We start from the raw sequence: 26,893 nt of genomic DNA, 5'->3' as shown, positions 1-26,893 counted from the left end.
TACAAACTGTGTTCCGAGCTAAACGTTTGTAATAATCAACAAATGACTGAATCAATGTGAACACTGCAGTATAACGACAACAGTCCAGCTGTACGAGGCTGTAACACTATACATAAGAGAGCATTGCAATGATGTGTTTTATATATGTTCACTACTATTTCCCCAAGAATTGGCTTAAACGTTTTAAGAATCATTGTGGTATAGGAGGTGGTCATTCAACCCATCAAATTCATGCCACTTCTCTGTTGAGCAATCTAGTCAATCCCAAATAGAAAAGGATAGAGTCAGATTAAAGAAAAATGGAGGGAACAGATCAGTAAATGTGCTTCATGGAATCCATTAATAGGTTGATTTAAACATTCAGTAACCCTGTCTGAACAACATGTCAGAGCAACATCAACTAGTTTATTTATTTTAATATTACACAGCTTTGCTTGAAGTAAAGGGCAGCCAGTGGCATAGTGGTTAGCAATGCTGCCTCACAGTGCCAAGGACCCAGGTTCAATTCCAACCTTGGGTGACTGGATGACTGTGTGGAGTTTGCACATTCTCCCTGTGCCTGCGTGAGTTTCCTCTGGGTGCTTCGCTTTCCTCCTCGCAGTCCAAAGATGAGCAGGTTAGGTGGATTGGCCATGATAAATTGTCCCTTATTGTCCCAAGGTGTGTAGTTTAGGGGTATTAACAGGGTACATGTATGGGGCTATGGCAATAGGGCGAGCGGTGGGCCTTCTTACAATGCTGTCAGAGTCAGTGCAGACTCGATGGGCTGAATAGCCTCCTCTGCACTGTAAGGATTCTATGACGTGCAGGAGAGAGCTTCAGCAGCGTTTAATTGTCATTAAATTGTCTTGAGGTTTCTTCTTGTAAACAATATTGTAGACTCTTTAAGGTATAGCTTTCACTTATTAGCCAAGTAGCTGCTTTGAATATCTCCTTGTGATTATTTGGAACTGTTACTTTTCCTATCTTCAGATGTTACATCGTTGAAATTCTGTATCAGTAATCCATGGAGTACAAGCTTAGGCTCGCACCATGTCACCAAGAATGAGAGTTCAACCGAGTTTAATAAAAGTGATCATGAAAGCTGTTGGATTATCGTACAAAACCCAACTGGTTCACCAATATCTTTTAGTTGCCATAGAGATTTCCATCTAAATGTTAATAAAATTTGGGGCATAACATTTCAATTAAAAAATTGTTCGGCCTCAGGATGTCTCCAAGTGTTTTACTGTCAATCTGTGCACAGCATGCTAGCACCAAACTGATAATGATCAAAGGATTTTATCTTTGGCATTTTTTGAGGGATATTGGCTGGGACACTGGGGAGAATTCCCCCACTTTTCTTCAATAAAGTTCCACGGAGGGCAGATGTGACCTCAGATTAACCTCTCAACCAAAAGACCGCACTTCTGACTGTGCGGCACTCTCTCAGTATAGCACTGGAGTACCAACCTAGATTATACACTCAAGTCTGTTGAGTGGTATTTGAACCCACAACCTTCTGGTTCAGAAATGCTACAGCTATAACCAAGCTAAAAAGTTATTGAAAACTTGCAACTGTGCACCTAAGGTTTTGAAGAAATGCCTCATCACAATAAGCATATGGATATTTGCCTTTATCAGCCGACGCATAGAATGCAAGAACAGGGAGGTTATGATGGAGCTGTATAAAACGCTTGTTAGGCCGCAGCTAGAGTACTGTGTGCAGTTCTGGTCGCCACATTATAGGAAGGATGTGATTGCAGTGGAGAGGGTGCAGAGGAGATTCACCAGAATGCTGCCTGGGCCAGAGCATTTTAGCTATGAAGAGAGGTTGGTTAGGCCGGGGTTGTTTTCATTAGAGCAGAGAAGGCTAAGGGAGGACCTGAATGAGGTGTACAAGATTATGAGAGGCATAGATAGGAAGAAACTTTTCCCCTTAGTAGAGGGGTCAATAACCCAGGGAAATAGATTTAGGTTAAGGGCAGGAGATTCAGACGATTTGAGGAAAAATGTTTTCACCCAGAGAATGGTGGGAATCTGGAACTTACTGCCTGAAAGGGTGGTGGATGCATTAGCCCTCACAACATTCAAGTAGTATTTAGATGAGCACTTGAAACGCCATAGCATGCAAGGCGACAGACCAAGTACTGGAAAATGGGGTTAGAATGGATAGGTGCTTAATGGCAGGTGCAGATACAATGGGCCAAAGGGCCTCTTTCTGTGCTGTAAAACTCTATAAAGAGGAATATAGCGACAGAGCAGAGAATTTTCATTTGTGCAATTTTCATTTCCACACACCCAGAAATGCACTGCCTCGAAGTGTCGTGGAGACAGGTTCAATCAAGGCATTCAAAAGGACATTAGATGATTACTTGAATAGAAACAATGTGCAGGGGTACGGGGAAAAAGGCAAGGGGATGGCACTAAGCCCTCTGCACCAGCCCTCTGCATTATGTCTGCACCAGCCTCTGCTCGTTTGCAGAGCTGGTGCAGACACAATAGACCAAAATGGCAGAACAGCTTCGAGAGTCTGAATGTCTACTCAGTTCCTAGGATGCTCCGCGCAAACCCTCTAAACAATCCCCTAATCTTCAACAAATACTCAAAAGACAGGATGAGGATGATTTAAATATTTATTCATAAAACCATTCAAAACCCATGACTAAGAATAACAAAATGTTATCTACAAAAAAGATTTACAAGACTACCAATGGTCACAGATCTTGCTAACATAGCTTGCTCACCCCTCCTTACATATTTCTATATTTACACCGCTACCACTTTTTGTACACACACTTACAAAAATATTGCTTTAAATCAAGACATGAATTGTGGCTGTTTCAAAATTACCTCCAAAACAAAAAGGATCATTTCTTTTAAACCTAGAAAAAAATTGGCCTGATTTTGTTGCACTCAGGATGAAAAGTTGCTTGGTTTGGCTGGGTAAATATATTACTGCAACTGGAGCCAGCGGAGGTTTAATACTTGGCAATTTTGTGATATATGCAGGGCGCCAAGAACACTGTGTGAAATGATGAACACTAGTGGCAACTAAATTTGATTCTGCCATTGATATGTTGCCTAATCACCATGCACAAACCAATCAATTGTTGAAATATTTGGCAAAAAAATCTAAGCGATCTATATATATATATATTGATATGTATCCCAAAAAGAAACTGCGCAAAGGTGAAATGTACAGAACAGGTAAAAAAAAGATGAAAGATACAATGGTATATCTTTACATTGTGCCCCGCACACTGAACAGAACCAAAGAGTCAGAAGGGAAGTGTAAATACCCTGGGATGATTGGTAACAAAATATATACACACGCAATTCTCTGTCTCTCTCTCCCTCTCTCGGGCTGGGTGCGGAGGTCTGTCCATTCCTGGGTACCGTGGCGAGCTCTGCAACTGAGGAGTGCAGAGCCTCCCAACTTATTCCAGGATGTCCCACTGCTGCACTCACTGAGAGCTTGGAACCGAACAGAACCAGTCATCCTCAGCACAGTTTTATACATTTGTTCTGTTTATTTTTGCCTGAATGGGGACAGCTCTCTTGCCAGCTGCTGGGAATTCAGAGAAATTGGAGGGCTGGTTGGAGACAGGGTGGTGGTTGGTGGGAGTGGGGGGCGGCAAGTGGGTGAGAATGAAGAGCACTTTTGATTTTCCAATGTTTGGGGATGTGTCAAGCAGGAATCCCTGCCACTCCACCCCTCCCGAGCCATCCCATCCTCAAGGTATTGGCGCTTGAGACTTGAATTCAATTTTAAGGGGGGTGGGAATTGGCCAACTGTCAAAGATCTTTTGTATCTAAAAGCACTGAGATCCATAATTCCAACACTTTTTAGAGTTCACGGACAACTGTACAACTGTGTTTGGTTGGCATCTGACCTTTCACCCTGGTGCCATTCCATGTTCAGATAAAAGACACTATGAAAGAAAGCTGCACACAGTCATCTTGTTACTAATGAACAACAGAGACATTTTCCACAAGCTTCCATCGCAATTCTATCAAAGAACAGGTAGGTTCCTCTCAAAGAGGGACAGCAATTGTCCTGATGTGCAGGAAGATGGCTATACACAGTGGCTCAACTGCCATAGCTGGCAAGACCACAGGAGAAGAATGTAGAATTTCATTTAAGCAACTCCTTCCTTACTTAACTTCTGCTGTAGGTTCAGCAATTACCCTCTCCCCTTTCCTCCTTCACTACCCATACCAGAAAAAAGCTGGTGATGGGAGGAGAATGCTGATTCTGTCTCTCCACTGGCCTCTTCTGCTTCTCATGCATTGGGGTGTATACCAAGTAAATACTGTGAGTCTACACAAAGCTTCGATCTGGACTGCGCCTTTTCATACGACCACTTTCAACAACTCTCTTGCGTCATTAAGGGTACTCAGTCCAGGTCAGCCCCTTTCAAAGCAGGGAATGCCAAATCGAGCTACAGAATGAACTGACAACACAGCTGGGGGCTTCTTGAAGGTTTTCTACCAGTCGAGCCTTAAATCTATCTGTATGGGAGGGCATAGGGAGGACTGTTGCTTTGCAACAAAGGACGCGTCCATTCTTCAAATGGGTTACTCTAGTAGAGACACAAGGCAAAAAGGTCCAAGGAAGTATGACCCATGGTATGAGAGAAATGAAGTGAAAGGTCAGCGCGTTTTAGCGTGTTTGCAAAGAAGCGATAATGTTCTTTTTTTGAAGAATGGATCTGTTACTTTCTCTTGGACCTTGAAGCAAGAACACATGGTAGTTCTGAAGCAGTTTCAGGACACTGGACTGAAGAGTGTTGGTCAGCAAAGTCCATATGGATTTTGCTGACCAACACTCTGTGGGCGCCAGAAGCAGAGATTTAGGTTCCACCTGAACAACAATATCTGAAATATTATATTTCTGTTACAAATTTACCTTGGTCTTTAACAGGATGTTAAAAAAAACTAGCAATGCATAATAACATGTTGCAAGAGCAGACGGCATAGTAGGTTGTTATTTTGAGAATGAACCATAGCATTAAGGGGTTCAAGATGTTGTATTTGAGGACCATGAAGGCTGTTTAACATGGAGCCTTCAGGGTAGTTGAAAAATGTAGATACTTGAATTCCTATTACTTTGTGAATAATTCAAGCAGAATGGAGCAATAGCACAAACATTAATGCTTCCAAAATCTCAAATCAAATAGGACCTTGCAACAATCCAGAAAATGTAAGCCTGAATAGGTGAGCTGCCTGATTCTTGGTGGATTATCAGACTTTGGGGATGGACGCACTTGGCATAGCTGGTTTCAAAATAGCCACTGGCACAACACGGCACCAATAGTCAAGGAGATGGGGGTCAGGATTGGGCACTCCAACTGAAATCAAGCTCAGGCTTGGCTTGCCACGAGGTGAGGAGATGGAGTAGACACATACCTTATTATTCAATTCATTACATCCGTTTCCCATGGTGGCCATTTACCAGCTGCACTCAGATATGGAGAAATAGAAGTTTGGGGGGAAAAAGCACCCAGCCTGCTCCCAGTTCTAGAATAATCAGCAATGTCTTTGTAAAGTCACATGACATCACCCTCGCTTGCTCCAAACTGCACAACCCTGATTTCCCTGAGCTGGGTCCAATCGCGATGGAGTTTAACAGAGATTTAGGATGACTGCTTTACACTTTCCTAAACAGACATCACCATCAAAAATGGCATTTAACTCAGCTTTGGGCTTTGAGATTTCTATTTAAATAATTGAAATGTACAGTAGAGGCAAGGTTTCTCCCTATTAGGTTTTTTCTTTAAAAAAATCAATCATTTCAGGCTTTCCTGCAGTAACTGGGAGTTTTCTTCCTTGGCCTTCATCTTTTTTATTGACAAACCTCATTGTTAAAAATACGAAAGAGTTAAGAACTGTTTTTGAGAGAGAACAGGGATGTGGGAGGTGAGAAGGAAACGCTTCTTCATTCTCGGAGGTGTCATGTTTGGACATTTGGGTCCTGATAAAAGAATCCAAGTCGGCAGGTGGCGGCTTTAGGGTGCTTCACTGGCTGAAAACCTAATGCAGACAAGAGATCATAAAATTAGAAAGTTGGCATTTTATAAAGAACAATGAACTCTCTGAATCCTCTGTAAATTTGAGGTCATCCAAAAATATATTCTCCACGTCCTAACCAAGACCTATTCACCTACAACCCCTGCAGTCAATGACCTAAATTGACACCCAGTTCGGCAATGCCTGAAATTTTAATATTCTTATCCTTGCTTTTAATTCCTCCAGAAAAACACCAAAGAGACAAAAGCTGCTGTGAAGGCAGTGTCATATTTACCTTTTAAGAACTTGGAAGCTGTGAAGCCGGATTCCTGAATCCAATCCCAACGGGAAAAACATTGGACCTCCTGATATGAAAGGTACAAAGTACCTTCAAAAACAGAGTTTTGATGAAGGATCATCCAGACTCAAAATATTGGTTCTATTCTCGCTCCACAGATGCTGTCAGACCTGCTGAGATTTTCCAGCATTTTCTGTTTTTGCCTCAGATTCCAGCCATTTGCTTTTACCACAAAGTGCCTTGTTGCCCCTCTCTATCTCTTCAAATTCCCGACAACTCTCTTGAGATATTAATGCTTCTCCAATTCTGGCCTCTTCCATATCACTGATTTTAATAGGTGGTCAAGTCTTAAGCTTCCTGGACCCTAAGCTTTGCAATTCCCTCCCTAGACCGCTCCACTTCTCTACTGCTCTCTTCTAAGTCACTCCTTACCTTAAACCCACTGCTCTGATCAAGCTTTTGGCTGCTTATGCTAATGTCCCTTTATGAAATTTTGTCTGGTAATGTTCCTGTGACGCTTGGGCATTCAACTATTCGATGTTAAAAGTATTATATAAATGCTTGCTGTTCATTATCAGTTAGTACTTCATTTTACGGGGGGTATAGTGTAGTGATTATGCTACTGGACTAGTAAGCCAAGGTGTTACAAATGATGGAGGGAAATAAACTGAAATCCCCAATTCCCTTCCCTTACTGTCCACAATCAGTGTCGTTTTGGAAAGGTGGATATGTGTTCCTAAACCCCCTATAACTCAATTTTAAAGAAGTGGCAACATATGGTTGTGGTTAAATAAAGAGGACTACTTATTCACACAATCACCCCAAAAATCTAATTACCAGGTCAGTCGCACACCAAGAAAGATACAATTAAAGAAGATGGTGCACTTTTACAAGGATCAAACCAAAAGAATAGTTAACACTTCACGTATTTGGCTTGTTGTGAGCCACTGTGGGTCAGGTGAAGGAGGAAATCTTTTCTACAGTTCAATTATAATTTCGATGAGTTCAGGTAGCTAGAATTGAATATCAAGATTCCCTCAAAGTTGTGAGTGTTCAGCAGGTCATGAGGTTAGGCACTTTGTGGTTTTTATATCAGGAGGTCCAATGTCTTCACAGGTGGACTTGAATTTAGGAATCAGGCTTCGCAGCCTCCCAGTTCTTAAAAAATAAAAATGACACTGCCTTTACTGCAGCAGTTGTCTTTTTTGTGTTTTGCCGCAGACTGCCCAGGTCTTTTCTGGATCAAAATTCATCATCCTCAGTTGGATTCAGTCACATGACCAATGCTGGTATTGTTTAACCAGAATGGTTTCAAAGTCCACAGATATCATGATACAGTAGCACACAGATGGTGGTCTTTCACACTTACTTTGCGGATAGCTGTTCCCTTCCACTGTCTTTTGTGAAGCATTGGTTTTGGAGCTGATAAATCTAGAGGGTCTGCTAATTCTGTGTCTGGAGAAAACTCCAAACAATGACAGGAATCAATTCCACAAAGAGGTGCTTGTCTAAGCATGTCCATATAAGGGGAAGTATCCCTTCCCAGAATTAGAAATTAAGAACATTCTGGGAGCTTGAGATATTCCGTGCTAACACTGCAATGGCCACTTGGCCATTGGTAGCCATCTTGTGAGTGTCCATTTTAGAAATACAGGACAATTCCAGAAACTTCCATTGGAACACAGTCCAGTTTGGAGTCATGAATAGGACATGCCTTCACAGCTTTTAGCAAAGGCATGAGGTTCAAATTCAGTAATAGAACGTTTAGCTAAAAATAAAAGTCTGGAAGTGTAAATCTGGTAGCAGTAAAAATGATCACAAAGCTGTTGAACTGATGCAAATACTCAAATGGCTCACTAATATTCTTCCCTTAAAGAAGTGATTACACTGAAGGGGGTGCAGAAGAAATTCACAAGGATGCTGCCTGGGATGGAACATTTAAGTTATGAACAGAGGTTGGATAGGCTTGGGTCGTTTTTCTTGGAGCAGAGAAGACTGAGGGGCGACCTGATCGAGGTGTACAAGATTATGAGGGGCATGGACAGTGTGGATAGAGAGCATTTGTACCCCTTAGTTGAAAGGTCAGTCACAAAAGGACATAGGTTCAAGGTGAGGACAAGATGCTGCATAAAAGACTGATCCAGAAGGTGAAATTGCAGGGGATTGGGGGTAGGGTACTAGATTGGATTGATGATTGGCTGACTGACAGAAAGCATAGGGTCGGGATAAATGGGTCCTTCTATGGCTGGTGAAATATAACTACCAGGGTGCCTCAGGGGTCAATCCTTGGACCTCAACTGTCTACAATCTACATAAATGATCTGCAAGCAGGGACAGAGTGTAACATAGCAAAATTTGCGGATGATACTAAAATAGTTGGGAAAACAGGCAGTGAAGAGGAGAGAAAATATTCCACAGATGGATGTAGATAGGCTAGGAGAATGGGCCAAAATTTGGCAGATGGAGTTTAATGTGGTTAAGTGTGAAGTTGTCTATTTTAGCAAAAGTGGAGTTTGGAAGGATGAGGGGGAATCTGATCGAGGTATATAAAATTTTAAGAGGGATTGACAGAGTAAATGTGGACCAAATGTTTCCACTTGTGGGACAATCTAGAGCAAGAGGTCACAGGTATAGGTTGAAAGGCAGTAGATTTAAAACTGAGATGAGGAGGAACAAAGTCTCGCAGAAGGTGGTGAATTTGTGGAACGCGCTGCGTGGTGGGGCCAGAATCGTTGAATGGTATCAAGAGGGAGATAGATACATTTCTAACGAACAAAGGGAAAGAAGGATATGGGGAACAGGTGGGGAGGTGGATTTGAGACCAGTGAGAGATCAGCCATGATCTGCTTGAATGATGGAGCAGGCTCGAAGGGCTGAATTTGCCTACATCTGCTCCTAATTCCTATGTCCCTATATTGTTCTTATGTGAGGGGCAGGAGGTCCAGGAGGCAGGTGAGGAAAAGCTTTTTTACCCAGAAGGTGGTGACGGTCTGGAATTGCTGCCTGGGAGAGTGGTAGAGGGGGGTTGCCTCACATGCTTTAGAAAGTACCTGGATACCTGGCATGTCATGCCATTCAAGCTGTGGGCCAAGTGCTAGTAAATGGGATTAGGAAGGAGTTCAGGTGTTTCTCACGTACCGGTGTAGACTCAATCGGCCAAAAGGCCTCATCAGCGCTGTATGATTCTATGATTCCAAGAAGGTACTCAGTCTGTTCTACATCGGACTCCAGTCCTCTGCTCAGTGTGATTGATACTTTACTGCCCCGCCAGCTGCGCGCACACCCCAATATAAACTTTGAGGTATTTTTTGCACTGTTAATGGTAGGGATGGTTTTATTTAAGTGTAATTACGACACAGTAAAATGAGGCATTGTTTAAAGAAATGGGCAGCTAGCTCATCACCCTGGTGGACACTGACGGTGCTGCACTTTTCCTACTGAACTTTCTATAGTCTAAAATGGCATACAAGCAAGATTTGAACACAGCAACCGTTAGAGAAAGCATCAGTTGTGCGATTGTGGAAATCCCACATAATTCAGCTGGTGTGGGTGATTCATGTCTCTGAGCGGTCATTTTGACTGGGAGCTAGGGGAAAGGGTTTAGACCTATACTGCAGGATGGCTGTATGATCTCACCCAATCCATATGATAAGGGAAGCTCATTCGCAGACATTGGAGTATCCCATTGCCTTCAATTCAGAGTTCTGGTCTCCACTCTCTGGGAATGTTTGGAATGGGGTTCCCTGCTAAGTCACATTGGATTCACAGATTCTGAGCTAAAGGTACACTCCTCTTAGAATCTGTAGAATCACAGAATCCCTGCAGTGCAGAAGGACACCATTTGGCCCACTGAGTTTGCACTGACTCTCTGAAAGATCTCACCCAGGCCTGTACATTTACCATGGCCAATCCACCTAACCCCCACATCTTTGGACACTAAGGTGCAATTTACCATGGCTAATCAGGGTGGCATGGTGGCACAGTGGTTAGCACAACTGCCTCAGTGCCAGGGACTTGGGTTCAATTCCCAGCTTGGGTCACTGTGTGTGTGGAGTTTGCACATTCTGCCTGTGTCTGCATGGGTTTCCTCCGGGTGCTCCGGTTTCCTCCCGTAGTCCAAAGACGTGCGGTTAGGTGGATTAGCCATGCTAAATGGCCCCTTAATGTCAGCAGGACAAGCTAGGGTAAATGCATGGAGTTATGGGGATAGGGCCTGGGTGGGATTGTGGTTGGTGCAGACCCGCTGGGCCGAATGGCCTGCTTCTGCACTGTAGGATTCTATGATTCTAATTCACCTAATCTGCATATCTTTGGACACAATTTAGTATGGCTAATCCATCTAACCTGCACATCATTGGACTGTGGCAAGAAACAGGAGCAGTCAGAGGAAACCCACACAGGCACGACGAGAATGTGCAATCTCCACACAGTCACCCAAGGCTGGATTTGAACCCGGGTCCTGGGCGCTGTGAGGCAACATTGCTAACCACTGTGCCACAATGCCATCCATACCGTTACGTCAAAGATCGCAATGTATTATCTCGCTGCTAAATTGGGAGCAATGTTTATTATCCTTGCCCTTCTCTTTTAAGGCCAATAAACGTAAATAAGCACAGCCCGAGAACAGCTAATGGCTGATTGCTGCTGCAGAGGATTGTTTGTGGATTGGTAACAACTGGTAGATTCCTGGCTCCGGATCAGAAAATAAAACAGCAGGAAATGACAGTTTTGATTTTGTCCCCCAAATGTTATTTATTCACCGGGGCATTCCCCAACTGCTTAGCTGTGGTTTGACAAATGACGTGCAGACTTTGCATGCATAATATTTTCAAGATCTGATAAGGTCAAGACAAATGTTTCATCGAGATAAGGTGAATGCTAAACAAAGAGAAGGCTGCAAGCATAAGGAACATGATGAGAACTTTTCTTGTGTTTTTACCTGGTATCACAGATAGAAAATTTGCATTAAGATAGCACCATGCCAAGGTGCCCCACAGGAGTATAATCAGACAAAAGTTAATGCAAAACAAAACAAGGAAATATAATGATTAATTTGGAGAGTTAGTCTGCAATGAATTGGGAACACAGTAAGAAGTCTCACTACACCAGGTTAAAGTCCCAACAGCTTTATTTGGTAGCAAAAGCCACTAGCTTTCGGAGCGCTGCTCCTTTGTCAGGTGAGTGGGAGATCTGTTCACAAACAGGGTATATAAAGACACAAACTCAATTTACAAAATAATAGTTGGAATGTGAGTCTTCGCATTCCAACCATTATTTTGTAAATTGAGTTTGTGTCTTTATATGCCTTGTTGGTGAATAGAACTCCCACTCACCTGACGAAGGGGCAGTGCTCCGAAAGCTAGTGGCTTCTGCTACCAAATAAACCTGTTGAACTTTAACCTGGTGTTGTGAGACTTCTTACTGTGTTTACTCCAGTCCAACACCGACATCTCCACATCATGAATTAGGAAGGCAGATGGAATTATGTCATTTATAGCCAAGAGAACAGAATATACATGTGGGAACTTTTTGCTGCAAATGTATAGGGCATTGGTGAGACCACATCTGGAGCACTGTGTGCAGGTTTTGTCTCCTTATTTAAGATAGGATATAAATGCACTAGAAGCAATTCAGAGAAGGTCCAACAAAGAACAAAGAAAGTTACAGCACAGGAACAGGCCCTACGGCCCTCCAAGACTGCACCGACCATGCTGCCCAACTGAACTAAAAACCCCTACCCTTCCGGGGACCATATCCCTCTATTCCCATCCTATCATGTATTTGTCCAGACGCCCCTTAAAACTCACTATCGTATCTGCTTCCACGGCCTCCCCCGGCAGCGAGTTCCAGGCACCCACCACCCTCTGTGTAAAGAAAACTTGCCTCGTACATCTCCTTTAAACCTTGCCCCTCACACCTTAAACCTATGCCTCTTAGTAATTGACTCATCCATCCTGGGAAAAAGCTTCTGACTATCCACTCTGTCCATGCCCCTCATAATCTTGTAGACTTCCATCAGGTCGCCCCTCAACCTCTGTCGTTCCAGTGAGAACAAACCAAGTTTCTCCAACCTCTCCTCATAGCTAATGCCCTCCATACCAGGCAACATCCTGGTAAATCTTTTCTGTACCCTCTCCAAAATCTCCACATCTTTCTGGTAGTATGGCGACCAGAATTGAACACTATATTCCAATGCATCCTAACTAGGGGTTCTATAAAGCTGCAACATTTTTTAAAATTGCTAGGTTGACTGATACTTGGGATGACGGGGTTATCTTATGAGGAAAGGTTGGACAGGCTGGGCCTGTGTCCATTGGAGTTTAGAAGAATAAATGATGATCTTATTGAAACAGATCAGATCCTGAGGAAACTTGACAGGGTGGATACTGAAAGGATGTTTCCTTTTGTAGGAAAGACCAGAATTAGCGGACACAGTTCAAAATTAAACGGTCTACCATTTAAAATGGAAATGAAAAGAATTTATTTCTTCGGGGTCGTGAGTCTTTGGAACTCTCTTCCCCAGAATGTGGTGGAGGCAGGTCATCGAATATTTTTAAGGCAGATGAAAATAGATTGTTAACTGATAAGGGAGTCAAAGGTTATAGGGCGCAGGCAGAATGTGGAATTGAAACGATTAGATCAGCAATGATCTTACTGAATGGTGGAGCAGGCTTGAGGGGCCAAATGGCTTACTCCTGCTTCTAATTTGTATGTTGGTACCTGTGCGACCAAACACTTGATCAAAGGGGGTGAGAGAGGGAATAGACAGCTTAGAGCCTCGGAGGGCCAAAGATGGGGCAACGTGACAGAGGGAAATGCGTTCAGAGACCAAAAGAGAAAATGCTGGAAAATCTCAGCAGGTCTAGCAGCATATGTAAGGAGGGAAAAGAGCTGACGTTTTGAGTCCAGATGACCCTTTGTCAAAACGTATTTTATAAATATGTTCAGAGTATGTGTAAGAGGTCAAAGTTGGGGGCACAGTTCTCAGAAGTTTATAGGGCTGGTTATAGGTTACTGAGTTAGAGACAGATGCAATTTGTGAAGCTGTGAATTGATTGTAAAAGGATTGATATCACTCCTTCACAGATCTTTACTAGCATGGATTTATTTAGGTTTAGAAAGATTGAATGATAAAGAAAAATAAATACCAATACAGCTAAACAAACATCTCAATAAATAACGTTAGATTTATCATTAACATATCAGTGACAAACAGAGGTTCAGTATTTCAAACATTTCCCAACATGGTACTAACCTTTGAAACCTATCTATTAGTTTCTTTATCATCTTCTCTGTGATGCCTGGGCAGCTGGCTTCCACCATGTTAATGCTTTTTTCAAGTTCGTTTATTGCTTCAGTCTTTGCTGTGTCGCCTCTTTCCTGTTCTTTAAGCTGGTTTGAGAAAGATGTATGGGTTTTAGTTTTGCTCTGCATACTCGCTCTTGTGAAAACAATTTAGGTGCGCCCTTACAAGCAACCTCTTCATTTCACCCACCTCAGCAAAAAGAGGAGCGATCACAGTCGACAAACACACTGATAGCTTCTTCAGGTCTTGATCCTACAGGACGGAGGAATGATAATGTTAATAGCTGCTTCGATCAGTGTGAAATTACTGGCGGAGGTTCCGTGGCCTGGACCAGTGGCGGCAACATGTAATCCTTGAAGCTAGAACACTTGGTGAAATCTCTCAGTTTCCCCAACTCCATTCACACTTCACTATTGGCATAAAGTTCTGAGTTTAAATTCCACTCTAGAAAGCTGAGCACAAAATCCTAGCTGGCCCTCCATAGATGTGCTGAGAGTGTGCTGACTGTCAGTGGTCTGGCCTTTCAGCCAAGATGCTCTTAGATGGTTGTGAGAGATCCAACGACACCATTTGAGGAGAAGGAGAGAAACCCTCCCCAGTATCCTACCACCACAGCCTTCTCCACCAACATCCAAAATCAGATGAGCCAATCAGTATCACATGAATTTTGGTGGAGTCTTGCTGTGCACAGGTTGGCTCTGCTGTGTCTCTTCCATTAAATACATGAGAATCACAGCTGCTTATCACTCAGGACTGTGGAATATCTTTCCTTCACAACCTGCTGCTCTTTTTCAAATTAAACCATCCTATTCTAAAAGAATTTCAACAGAAGGAAGGAGTATCAGGCCATTCCTCATGGAAAACAAAAAGTTAAAGTTTATTTATTAGTCACAAGTAAGGCCTACATTAACATTGCAATGAAGTTACTGTGAAATTCCCCTAGTCGCCACAGTCTGGCGCCTGTTCGAGCCAATGCACCTAATCAGCAGGTCTTTCAGAATGTGGGAGGAATCCAGAGCACTGGAGGAAACCCATGCAGACATTTAATTACTTACTGTTCCATTCTGCAGTTTCTTTTGGTCAGGCTTCTTTCTGACTGTGGTGAAGGACCATTCGATGGGTTTGGCATTTTTATTCTCCTTGTCATTACTTCCACTAAAGAAAAGAGCAAAGGTTAAAGGGTCACATGGCATCTCTTCAGAAGCTTGTGTTATCTGTTCAGTCACAGGCGAACACTCCAACCACAGAAAAGTCTCACCCACAAACCTGATGAAACTTGCTTGGCACCGTTCCCGCTTTGCTGCACTGTGACACAAACTGCAGTAATGGGACTATTGCTTCCCCGGAGATCAGCTTGCTTGGCTGGGGTTGAAGTCTTTTGCTTTATATTGGGCAGTACTACAATAGGCCGTAAATTTATCCAAACAGCCTCTGGCCAATGACCTGCCCAGAGACCGGAGGATTCCAGTTTGGACTTAGGATGGAGAATGCACCAACACTCGGGAAAAGGCAAGCAAGGAATTACACAACATCCTGCAGGAAGAAAGGACTTCCGATCATTCCCTTGTCAAATTTTTAAGAACACTTCCAAGTCACATGACAGCCATGGTTAAACGGGTAGCAGCCCAACCTCTGACTCAGGAGATTGTGATTTTAAGACCTATTCCAGGGGGATTGGCACTAAATGCAGGACAATGTCCTCGGTTTGTATTCAGGGAGTGTGACATTGCCCGTATGCCATATTTCAGACAGTGGGGCAGTTCTCTCTGGTGACTTGGCCAATATTTATCCCTTAATCAACATTATTAAAAATAGCTTATCTCAGAGGGCTGTTGCTTCAACCCGAAAATTTGTCAAAACTTCAACGGTACAAGGGTACAAAAGAAATTGGTAGTAAATGAAAAATGTGTTTGTGCTCATCTGTGCTTGCAAGTGTGTGCACACGTGTGCCTTTCTGTGTCTATGCAATCTGTTGATGTGGATGTGTGCGCGCCTGTGTCTGCGTGCGTATGCAGAGAGGTGTGCGTGCAAGTGTGTGTGCACCCGCACGCAAGTGTGTGCCTTTCTGTATCTGTGCGATCTGTTGGTGTGGATGTGTGTGTGTGTGTGTATGCGTGGGGGTGTGCGTGCAAGTGTATGCACGTGTGCATGCACGCGAGTGTGATTGCACATGCATAAATGCATGTACACCTGTGTGTCTGTGCATGCGTCCTTGTGCGCATTTGTATGTGCACATGCATGCCTATGCCGTGTGTACATTGCTCTCCGTATGTGTGTTCGTGCATGTGCTTCAACAACTGAAAGTGACATCTGATTAATTGCATATGAACACATTTTGCTATCTCACTTTTATACCACTATTAGCACCTTATCTCGTCTTTAACACTGCCATTAATACTCCCTTTCTCTTATGCCCATGACATTTTTGTCAATCTCTATCTCTCCTAGCTCACACCTATCCACAACTTTCTATTTTGTTCCACCCACTCCACTTCCTCTTATACAGTATGAAATCCATCATATTTCACCCTCTCTTTAGTTCTGAAGAGTTATAAGGATGCAAACCTTTAACCCTGTTTCTTTCTCCACATCTGTTCACTTCTCCTGGACATTCTGCTGAGCATTAATTTTTTTAAAAAATTCATTTGTGGAACATGGTTATCGCCAGCTGGCCAGCATTTTTCCTACATGGAGTCACATGTAGGCAAGATCAGTTAAGGACGGCAGATTTCCTTCTGTCAGATGGGATTTTCCAACAGTCATGGTTATCATTAGATTCTTAACTCCAGATATATTTTATTGAATTCAAATTCCACCACCTGCCGTGGTGGGATTCAAAACCAGGTCCCAAGGTGAGAGGGGAGAGATACAAAAGTGTCCAGAGGGGCAATTTTTTCACACAGAGGGTGGTGAGTGTCTGGAACAAGCTGCCAGAGGTAGTAGTAGAGGCAGGTACAATTTTATCTTTTAAAAAGCATTTAGATAGTTACATGGGTACGATGGGTATAGAGGGATATGGGCCAAATGTGGGCAATTGGGGTTAGCTTAGGGGTTTTTAAAAAAAAGGGCGGCATGAACAAGTTGGGCCGAAGGGCCTATTTCCGTGCTGTAAACCTCTATGACTCTAATAATCTATGAGATCTGCTGAGTTTTTCCAGCATCTTCTGCTTTTATATTGGATTAGTTGTGCCTATTTCATTATTAATTTCCTTATTGAAAATATCCTGTTCCCTGACAACCAATATGCAGATAATATTAGCTTCAAGAATGACAAAAAAATGACTCAGTTTTCTACTGTGCACAGAGTTGGGGCAGAAATCCCAGTTTGCCAGTCTGTGATAGCAATAAATTAACATCCAACCAGTCAGGACTAACATCATCTTATCAGGCATCCATTCAGGAGTCACATCTTCCAGTCAGGACTGCCAATGTCATGGACAAAAGCTACAGAAGTGACCTTCTTTCACTGCACTTGGTCAAGATGCTAAAGATGGCCTTGGGATTTGTTCCACACTAATTTGCCTTGCCTCCCAGGAGGAGCTTTCTATTCAGTACCTCTTCGCAAAGGTATGACTTAACAGAGGGAATGTGTCTTGCATCATGCATCTCAAAGTATGGAAGCTCAAGGTGAGCTATTCTACGAGTCCCCTGATTTTCTCCCTTTACTATCTTCTTTCCTGAAGGCAAAGCAGGAAAAATGCAGGAATGTGGGACTAGGTGAGTTGCTCTTGCAGAGAGCCAGTATGAAAAAACTGGGCAGAATGGTCTCCTCCTTTGCCGTAACATAGAACATAGAACAGTACAGCACAGAACAGGCCCTTCGGCCCACGATCTTGTGCTGAGCTTTATCTGAAACCAAGATCAAGCTATCCCACTCCCTATCATCCTGATGTGCTCCATGTGCCATCCAATAACCGCTTAAATGTTCCTAAAGTGTCTGACTCCACTATCACTGCAGGCAGTCCATTCCACACCCCCGAACCACTCTGAGTAAAGAACCTACCTCGGACATCATTCCTATATCTCCCACCATGAACCCTATAGTTATGTCCCCTTGTAACAGCTCCATCCACCCAAGGAAATAGTCTTTGAACGTTCACTCTATCTATCCCCTTCATCATCTTATAAACCTCTATTAAGTCTCCCCTCAACCTCCTCCGCTCCAGAGAGAACAGCCCCAGCTCCCTCAACCTTTTCTCATAAGACCTACCCTCCAAACCAGGCAGCAACCTGATAAATCTCCTTTGCACTTTTTCCAGCGCTTCCACATCCTTCTTATAGTGAGGTGACCAGAACTGCACACAATATTCCAAATGTGGTCTCACCATGGTCCTGTACAGTTGCAGCATAACCCCATGGCTCTTAAACTCCAACCCCGTTAATAAAAGCTAACACACTATAGGCCGTCTTCACAGCTCTATCCACTTGAGTGGCAATCTTCAGAGATCTGTGGATATGGACCCCAAGATCTCTCTGTTCCTCCACAGTCTTCAGAACCCTACCTTTGACCCTGTAATCCACATGTAAATTTGTCCTACCAAAATGAAACCTCACATTTATCAGGGTTAAACTCCATCTGCCATGTTTCAGCCCAGCTTTGCATCCTATCTATGTCTCTTTGCAGCCTACAACAGCCCTCCACCTCATCCACTACTCCACCAATATTGGTGTCATCAGCAAATTTACTGATCCACCCTTCAGCCCCCTCCTCTCGGGCATTAATAAAAATCACAAATCGCAGAAGACCAAGCACTGATCCCTGTGGCACTCCGCTAGCAACCTGCCTCCAGTCCGAAAATTTTCCATCCACCACCAACCTCTGTCTTCGATCAGATATGATGTGGAGATGCCGGCATTGGACTGGGGTGAACACAGTAAGAAGTCTCACACCACCAGGTTAAAGTCCAACAGGTTTATTTGGTAGCAAATACCATAAGCTTTCGGAGCGCTGCTCCTTCGTCAGATGGAGTGGAAATGTGCTCTCAAACAGTGCACAGAGACACAAAATCAAGTTACAGAATACTGATTAGAATGCGAATCCCTACAGCCAGCCAGGTCATAAAGGTACAGACTGTCTGTATCTTTAAGACCTGGCTGGCTGTGGGGATTCGCAATCTAATCAGTATTCTGTAACTTGATTTTGTGTCTCTGTGCACTGTTTGAGAGCACATTTCCACTCCATCTGACGAAGGAGCAGCGCTCCGAAAGCTTATGGTACTTGCTACCAAGTAAACCTGTTGGACTTTAACCTGATGTTGCGAGACTTCTTACTGTGTTCGATCAGATAACGAGTTGCCTATCCATTCGGCCAACTTTCCCTCTATCCCATACCTCCTTACTTTCATCATAAGCCGACCATGGGGGACCTTATCAAACGCCTTACTAAAATCCATGTATATGACATCAACTGCCCTACCTTCATCAACACACTTAGTTACCTCCTCAAAAAATTCTATCAAATTTGTGAGGCACGACTTGCCCTTCACGAATCCGTGCTGACTATCCCGGATTAATCCACATCTTTCTAAATGGTCGTAAATCCCATCCCGAAGGACCTTTTCCATCAACTTACCAACCACCGAAGTAAGACTAACCGGCCTATAATTACCAGGGTCATTTCTATTCCCTTTCTTAAACAGAGGAACAACATTCGCCACTCTCCAGTCCTCTGGCACCATCCCCATGTGGAGGAGCACTTCAGCAGTCACGGGCATTCAGCCTTGGATCTTCAGGTAAGCGTTCTCCAAGGCGGCCTTCACGACACACGACAGCGCAGAGTCGCTGAGCAGAAACTGACAGCCAAGTTCCGCACACATGAGGACGGCCTAAACCGGGATGTTGGATTTATGTCACATTATCAGTAACCCCAACAGCTTGCCTCCTGATCATGCAGAATCTTACTAGCTGTTCTGTCTGGAGACAATACACATCTCTTTAACCTGTGTTTAATGTTCCCTCCACCCACATTATCTGTACCTTTAAGACCTGGCTGGCTGTAGAGATTTGCATTCTAATTAGTATTCTGTAACTTGATGTTGTGTCTCTGTGCACTGTTGGAGAACAGATTTTCACTCCATCTGACGAAGGGGCAGTGCTCCGAAAGCTTATGGTATTTGCTACCAAATAAACCTGTTGGACTTTAACCTGGTGTTGTGAGACTTCTTACTGTGCTTACCCCAGTCCAACGCCGGCATCTCCACACCATCCCCATGGACAGTGAGGACCCAAAGATCAAAGCCAAAGGCTCTGCAATCTCATCCCTTGCCTCCCAAAGAATCCTAGGATATATTTCATCAGGCCCCGGGGACTTATCGACCTTCAGTTTATTCAAAACTGCTCGTATATCCTCCCTCCGAACGTCTACTTCCTCCAGCCGATTAGCCTGTAACACCTTCTCTTCCTCAAAAGCATGGCCCCTCTCCTTGGAGAACACTGAAGAAAAGTATTCATTCATCACCTCTCCTATCTCTACTGACTCCATACACAAGTTTCCACTACTGTCCTTGATGGGCCCTAACCTCACCCTGGTCATTGTTTTATTCCTCACATAAGAGTAAAAAGCCTTGGGGTTTTCCTTGATCCGACCCACCAAGGACTTCTCATGCCCCCTCCTAGCTCTCCTAAGCCCCTTTTTCAGCTCATTCCTTGCTAACTTGTAACCCTCAATTGAGCCATCTGAACCTTGTTTCCTCATCCCTACATAAGCTTCCCTCTTCCTTTTTGCAAGACATTCCACCTCTTTTGTGAACCATGGTTCCCTCACTCGGCCATTTCCTCCCTGCCTGACAGGGACATACCTATCAAGGACACACAGTATTTGTTCCTTGAAAAAGTTCCACTTTTCATTAGTGCCTTTCCCTGACAGTTTCTGTTCCCATCTTATGCCCTCTAATTCTTGCCTAATCGCATCATAATTACCTCTCCCCCAATTATAAACCTTGCCCTGCCGTATGGTCCTATCCCTCTCCATTGCCATAACAAAAGACACCGAATTGTGGTCACTATCTCCAAAGTGCTCTCCCACAACCAAATCTAACACTTGGCCCGGTTCATTTCCCAGTACCAAATCCAAACCATTCTATTATTCTAGGTTTACTGGTTCACTTGGGAAGAGGAAACATTGAAAATGAATTTAGGTTACATTGAAGTTTCGATTTCAACTTGAGCATTTATTGATCTTTCCCTCAGAACTTAGACTCTTGAAAGCTGGCACCAATTGCAGACACCCAAACACAGAATCCTCTCGAGGACAAGGTCACCCTTATACTGGGCCACTGCTAAACTCTGCACTCCATTGAGTTGGAGCAGAAGCAGAGTCTTGCATTGAAATAAGTGTATTTCCCACTGCTATTGCCCAAACTAGCACTTTATACAGTCAGTTGATACATAAAAGACTTATTGAACAAGATAACAAAAACATAGTATTTTAGACAGATTTTGGCCTCTTGTAGTTAAAGCAACAATCAGTTCAATATTTATATCATCTCCTTGAATAAGCAAGGCTTCCCTTTCCCAAATTCATGGTGTCTGCTCTTCCCTGAATCTATACCAATCGTCCTTTCCCAAATCCATACTGACATTTCCCAACTTTTCCCGATTCCGGACCGTCCACCCGGTCAATTGGAGAGGTGGGTGTGGATGGCAGGTGCTTTTGGGTAGGGCAGGGTAAGGCCCAAGGCTCCATAATAGTGATTCCAACAAGTTGGAGGTCATTTTTGAAGAAAATCATTCTCAGGGCATGGGTGTCACTGGGAATGCCAACATTTGTTGTTCATTTTTAATTGCTCCAAGAAAGTTATCACAAGCCCCCTTCTTCAAACACTAAAATAAAAGCAAAACACTGCGGATGTTGAAAATCTGAAATAAAAAATGATAAACTCAGCAGGTCTGGCAGCATCTGGGAAGGGAGAGAGAAACAGAGTGAATGTTCTGAGTCCAATATGACTCTTGCTTGGAACTGTTCCGAATCATCAACTCTGTTTCTCTTTTTCCAGATGCTGACAGACAAGTTTTTCCAGAACTTTATGCTTTTCTTCTTCTGCAGAAAGTTCCGCACACGAGGACGGCCTCAACCGGGATCTTGGGTTCATGTCACACTATCTGTAACCCCCACGACTTGCCTGGACTTGCAAAATCTCACTAACTGTTCTGGCTGAAGACAGTACACATCTCTTTAACCTGTGCTTCACCCTCTCTCCACTCACATCGTCTGTACCTTTGAGACTTGATTACCTGTAAAGACTCGCATTCCAACCATTATTTTGTAAATTGAGTTTGTGTCTTTATATGCCCTGTTTGTGAACTGAAATCCCACTCACCTGATGAAGGAGCAGCGCTTCGAAAGCTTGTGGCTTTTGCTACCAAATAAACCTGTTGGACTTTAACCTGGTGTTGTGAGACTTCTTACTGTGTTTACCCCAGTCCAACGCTGGCATCTCCACATCATCACTTTTACTGGGACCAGGTTTTTTCACTTCCATAATTATTTACAAATGCAATTCAAATTCTCCAACTGTTTTGGTGGGATTTAAATTCTCGCTGACTGAATTATCAGTCAAGGCCTCTGGATTACTGATCTTATGACAGAACCCCCACGCTTGCCGTGACAGATGAAAAAGCACTTACGAATCTGACTCATCGGAACTGGAGTCATCATCACTGTGTCCTTCTGCCTTCCACCTCTTGTAGCCATCAATTAGTTCTGTTAGATACGAGGTCTTCTTGCAGTTTTTAATTATGAACTTATGTTTGAGCAGCTCCTTGGCTGTCGGACGCTAAGCAAATACAGAAAGAGAGATGGAAAGTCAGGAGGTTCTGCTACTTCTTCAAGACTGAAGACTTGTACCGACTTCTGCAAACAGATGGAGAAGTCTTCTGCTGACTTACACCCTGTCACTGAGAGTCTGATTGCTTGTGTGTGAAACAGCCCTTGGGAAAAGTTTTCTATGTTTTTGTTTCCATGGCATATGGGTATCGTAGGCAAGGCCAGCATTTGTTGCCCATCTCGAATTGCCCTTGAGCTGAGTGGCTTGCTCGACTATTTCTGGGGCAGTCAAAAGTCAACAATATTACGGTGGATCTGGAGTTACATCAGACCGGGTACAAACCGTAGAGTCAGCCACCTGGGTTTGTACCACAATTGGCAACAGTTGTCATGGCCACCATTACTGAAGCTAGCTTTCTGTTCCAGATTTATTAATTGATTTAAATTCCACTAGCTACCATGATGGGATTCGAACCCATGTCTCCAGTGCATCAGCCTGGGCTGCTGGATTACTAATCCAGTGACATTAACCCCAAACAATCCTCTCCTTCTCTCCTGTCCATGTATGAATTGAAATGTAAATGTAAGAATTAACTTGAATACATGGCAATGTTTGCTCATAAGCAAAGAATATACATTTTGAGCTCTGAGGACAAAGAGGAAATTCTGTTTTAAACCTTCAGCTTTTTATATTTTTCAACGATGCACCAGGCAGGATCCATGGCACAATTGATATGAGCCTGTCATGGGGACACAGAATGACAAAGGTTCCTCTAAAAAATATTTTAGAAATGCAAGACCCTCGAGTGAATTCAGGCCTTTAGATACTTACAAACGAAGGGTCCTTATTCAAACATGAGTCTACAAACTCCTTAAAGGACTTGCTGAACTCTCCGCTTAGAGTTGGCGGGTTGTTTTTGGGAATAAGAAACAGAACCCTCATTGGATGCATGTCTGAATTGGGTGGTTCGCCCTTGGCCAGTTCAATGGCTGTGATTCCCAATGACCAAATGTCTGCCTGCAAAAAGAGAAGGGAGATACTGATACATGTATGACACACTGTGCAAATACAGCAAAACACACAAGATGCTCCAGTGTTGCAGTTCAGTAAAGGAACAGAAGTTTACAGGGAAACCTGCAACATACTACCTCATGGAGGGAAAGAAGAGGAGAAAGAAAGTGTAACAGAAAAAATAGAGAACACAGAGAGAAAGGGATAAACAAAAGGAAAATGGAGAGAGAGAAAAGAGGGAAAGAGTTGGTATTATGCAGAGTCTCCACAAACTGCTATGGGCATTACAACCAATGAAGAGCTTCTGAAATCTAATCGTTGTGTTATGTAGGAAAATGACATCCAATGAGATTTGCAGAATTATAGGGAAAATACGGGAAGTAGCACAGTGGTTAGCGCTGCTGCCTCACAGTGCCAGGGAACTGGGTTTGATTCCGGCCTTGGGTGACTGTGTGGTGTTTGCATGTTCTCCCCGTGTTAGCGTGGGTTTCGTCCAAGTGCTCGATTTCCTCTCTCAGTAACAAAGATGTGCAGGTTAGGTGGACTGGTCATGGTAAACTTGCAGAATTACAGGGATAGGGCAAGGGGACGGGGGTGGGGGTCGGATCTGGGTAAGTTGCTCTTTTAGAGAGTCAGTGCCAAATAGCCTCATTCTGCACTGTAGGGATTCTATTGTTTCTATGACAGCGAGTAGGACTGCTTGAACTGCCCTTGCAGAGAGCCTGTATGAAATTCATGGGCCAAACTGTCTCGTACTACACTGCAAGACTTAGAGTCATAGAGTTTTACAGGACAGAAAGAGGCCCTTCGTGTTTGCACCAGCCATCAAGAACCTATCTATTCTAATTCTATTTTCCAGCACCTTGTCTGTAGCCTTGTATGCTATGGTGTTTTAAGTGCTCATCTAAATGCTTCTTAAATGTTGAGAGGGTTCCCACCTCTACCACCCTTTCAGGCAATGAGTTCCAGATTCTCACCGTCCTCTGGGTGAAAGAGATTTTCCTCAAATCCCCTCTAATTTCCTGTTTCTACCTTAAATCTTTGTCCCTTGGTTATTGACTCCTCTACCAAAGAGAAAGGTTTCTTCCTATCCATCCTATCTATGTCCCTCAATCAAGACCCCCTCAGCCTTCTCTAACCTAAGGAAACAATCCCAGCCTAACCATCCTCTCTTCATAACTGAAACACCAGCACAAGCAACATCCTTGTGAATCGCCTCTGCGCCCTTTCTAGTGCAATCACATCCTTTCTATGATCTAGAGCACAGAGAGCGATGTGATAACAGTCAGGTACTTATTCCTCAACCAGTATCACTAACAAAAAGTCAATATGGCCACTGATCTTTGTGGGATCTTGCTGTGCACACATTTACTGCTTCATTTCCTATAATACAACAGTGACTGCACTGCAAGAGGGCTTCCTTGATTGGAAAGCGATACTAGACTTCCTGAGGTTGTGAACACTGCTGTACAAATGTAAATTGTTCCACCTTTACTGAAGTGTTGACAGTTGCCTGGAGAAGCCAATGGGCTTGTGTCCTGCTCCTGCCTAGTTATCCCAACAACAGCGGGGTGGCGGGCTGTTTAAAATTAGGTAAAGTAATCAGGGGGGAGACTACTTCCTCCAGCTACAAAATCAGTGACGAGAGGTCATTAATCCAAAACGGTCACTGACAGAGAAAGATTAGGAGAAATGTCATTACGCTGAGGATTTCCAGCATGTGGAATATTTTTTCACACTGAGTGGTTGAAGAGTCCAGTATCTGAACAACAATTTGCATTTAAATAGTGCCTTTAATGTGATAAGTCATTCTGAGGAAGGTCCAAAGAAATCTGACGTTGAAGCCATGTATGGAGATATTTGGACAGGTAAAAGAGGCAGATTTTAAGGAACATCTTAAAAGAAGAGGGTGAGATAGAGAGGCTTAGGGCAGGAATTCCAGAGTTTACAGCTTTAGGCTGCTAAAGGCGTGACCACCAATTGGGGATTAGAAGATGATAGGGGATTGTGGGGCTGGAGGAAGTTAGAGAGAAGAAGGGGGACAGAGGGCGAGAGCACAGAAGGAATTGCACAGCAGTATGAGCATGTTAAAACAGCGGGGTCACGAGATTCAGTGTGGGTCAGGCAGCACGGCAGGGATGGGTGAACAGGATTTGGTGCAGTTTATAGTTTGTAAGGGTAGAATGGATAAATATTTCAAGTGGAGGGCAATTCAGGGCATGAAAAAAAGCAGGACTTAGCTTTGAATTGTTGGCAAAAAGCTGGTACAGATATAATGGGCCCAATGGCCTGTTTCCTTGCTGTGGGGTTGCAAGCCATTGTTTTGCCATACTCTTACCTTGGAGTCATAAGCAGATTGCTGAATGACCTCTGGTGCCATCCAGAATGGCGTGCCAACGAAGGTGTCCCTTTTAATCTGTGTGTCAGTCAGCTGACCAGCCACACCAAAGTCCGCTAATTTAACATCACCTTGCTCAGATAGCAGGACATTGGCAGCTGCAGGAGCAAGAGAAGGAAGACAAAAGGTTAAGAAAACATTCACACCACATTACACACATCAGAGACCTGGTTGATTCCCAGCTTTACCTTTAATATCCCTGTGGATCTTCTTCTCTGAATGCAGGTAGTCTAAACCTTTGAGGATCTCCTTTAACATGGTCGCAATTTGGAATTCGTCGAAGGGCCCTGCTTGGAGCTGGAAGAGAAACTTTCATTAAAAACCTGCAACTTGTCTGAAAATGTCCAATCCATCTTCTAACTGCTCTAGATATGCAGATCCAACTGAGTGTCATGGTGGATCACCAGCTTGATCTTTGAGGAAGCACAAAGATTGGTCAAGATGCTGGAAGACTTGAGAAAGTCCAAGTGACAGAGGCAATTATTACAACACTAATGTAAGGAATACCAGCAGGTCTGAGAGTGTGTCCCTTGCAAAAACACAGCTTAATGAGTTTAACACAACATCCATGAAAGTCAAAAGAGACCTTTCGTGACTAAGGTCCGTCTGACCATTTTGAGAAAATATCCTCGTACCATCCCTCGCACACCTTGGGTGGGATTTTAAAGCGTCTATGGTAGTCATGATGTGGAGATGCCGGTGTTGGACTGGGGTAAACACACCTGAAGAAGGGGCTTGCAGCTCTGAAAGCTTGTGTGGCTTTTGCTACCAAATAAACCTGTTGGACTTTAACCTGGTGTTGTTAAACTTCTTACTGGGATTTTAAAGCCAGCCTTGCTCGCCCCGAAATCATAAAATCCTGCCCGAGCTCAATATACCTTTCCGTGGTCTGCCCCTTGCCTGCTCCGATTCCCGTGGTGGGCAGGATAGTAGAATTCCAGTCCTTGCCTATTGAGCATTCCTTCAAGTATTCATCTTTCTCAAATTTGCTCATATATCAGCCCATCCTGCTACAGAGTCCATGACTACATTAAACATATTGACGTTAACATGGTCTAGACCCATTAAAATCCTGAATCCAATCATATAGATCTCACTGGTCCTTCGCACCGCCGAGATAAATA

The 26,893-nt window shown here is 43.6% G+C and overlaps 1 protein-coding gene across 1 annotated transcript in view; it reads right to left on the bottom strand.

Annotated features, from left to right (window-relative positions):
- Positions 1-3,336: 3,336 nt before the first annotated feature.
- The window catches only part of LOC144492806 (serine/threonine-protein kinase 26-like), a 50,307-nt gene continuing 26,750 nt past the window's right edge, over positions 3,337-26,893 (bottom strand). The window contains exons 3-10 of the mRNA XM_078211266.1: positions 25,958-26,066; positions 25,710-25,867; positions 23,192-23,377; positions 22,221-22,369; positions 14,651-14,750; positions 13,785-13,847; positions 13,545-13,681; positions 3,337-6,015 (exon numbers count right to left, since the gene is read on the bottom strand). Coding sequence (XP_078067392.1) covers positions 5,991-6,015; positions 13,545-13,681; positions 13,785-13,847; positions 14,651-14,750; positions 22,221-22,369; positions 23,192-23,377; positions 25,710-25,867; positions 25,958-26,066 — 927 coding nt within the window. The 3' untranslated portion in view covers positions 3,337-5,990. The remainder of the gene's footprint in view (positions 6,016-13,544; positions 13,682-13,784; positions 13,848-14,650; positions 14,751-22,220; positions 22,370-23,191; positions 23,378-25,709; positions 25,868-25,957; positions 26,067-26,893) is intronic.

The sequence above is a fragment of the Mustelus asterias genome, chromosome 4, assembly GCF_964213995.1.
Source record: "Mustelus asterias chromosome 4, sMusAst1.hap1.1, whole genome shotgun sequence".
In the NCBI taxonomy this organism is placed as follows: Eukaryota; Metazoa; Chordata; class Chondrichthyes; order Carcharhiniformes; family Triakidae; genus Mustelus; species Mustelus asterias.
The sequence above is the reverse complement of the archived record's forward strand: the minus strand, read 5'-3'. Positions and strand labels throughout refer to the sequence as shown.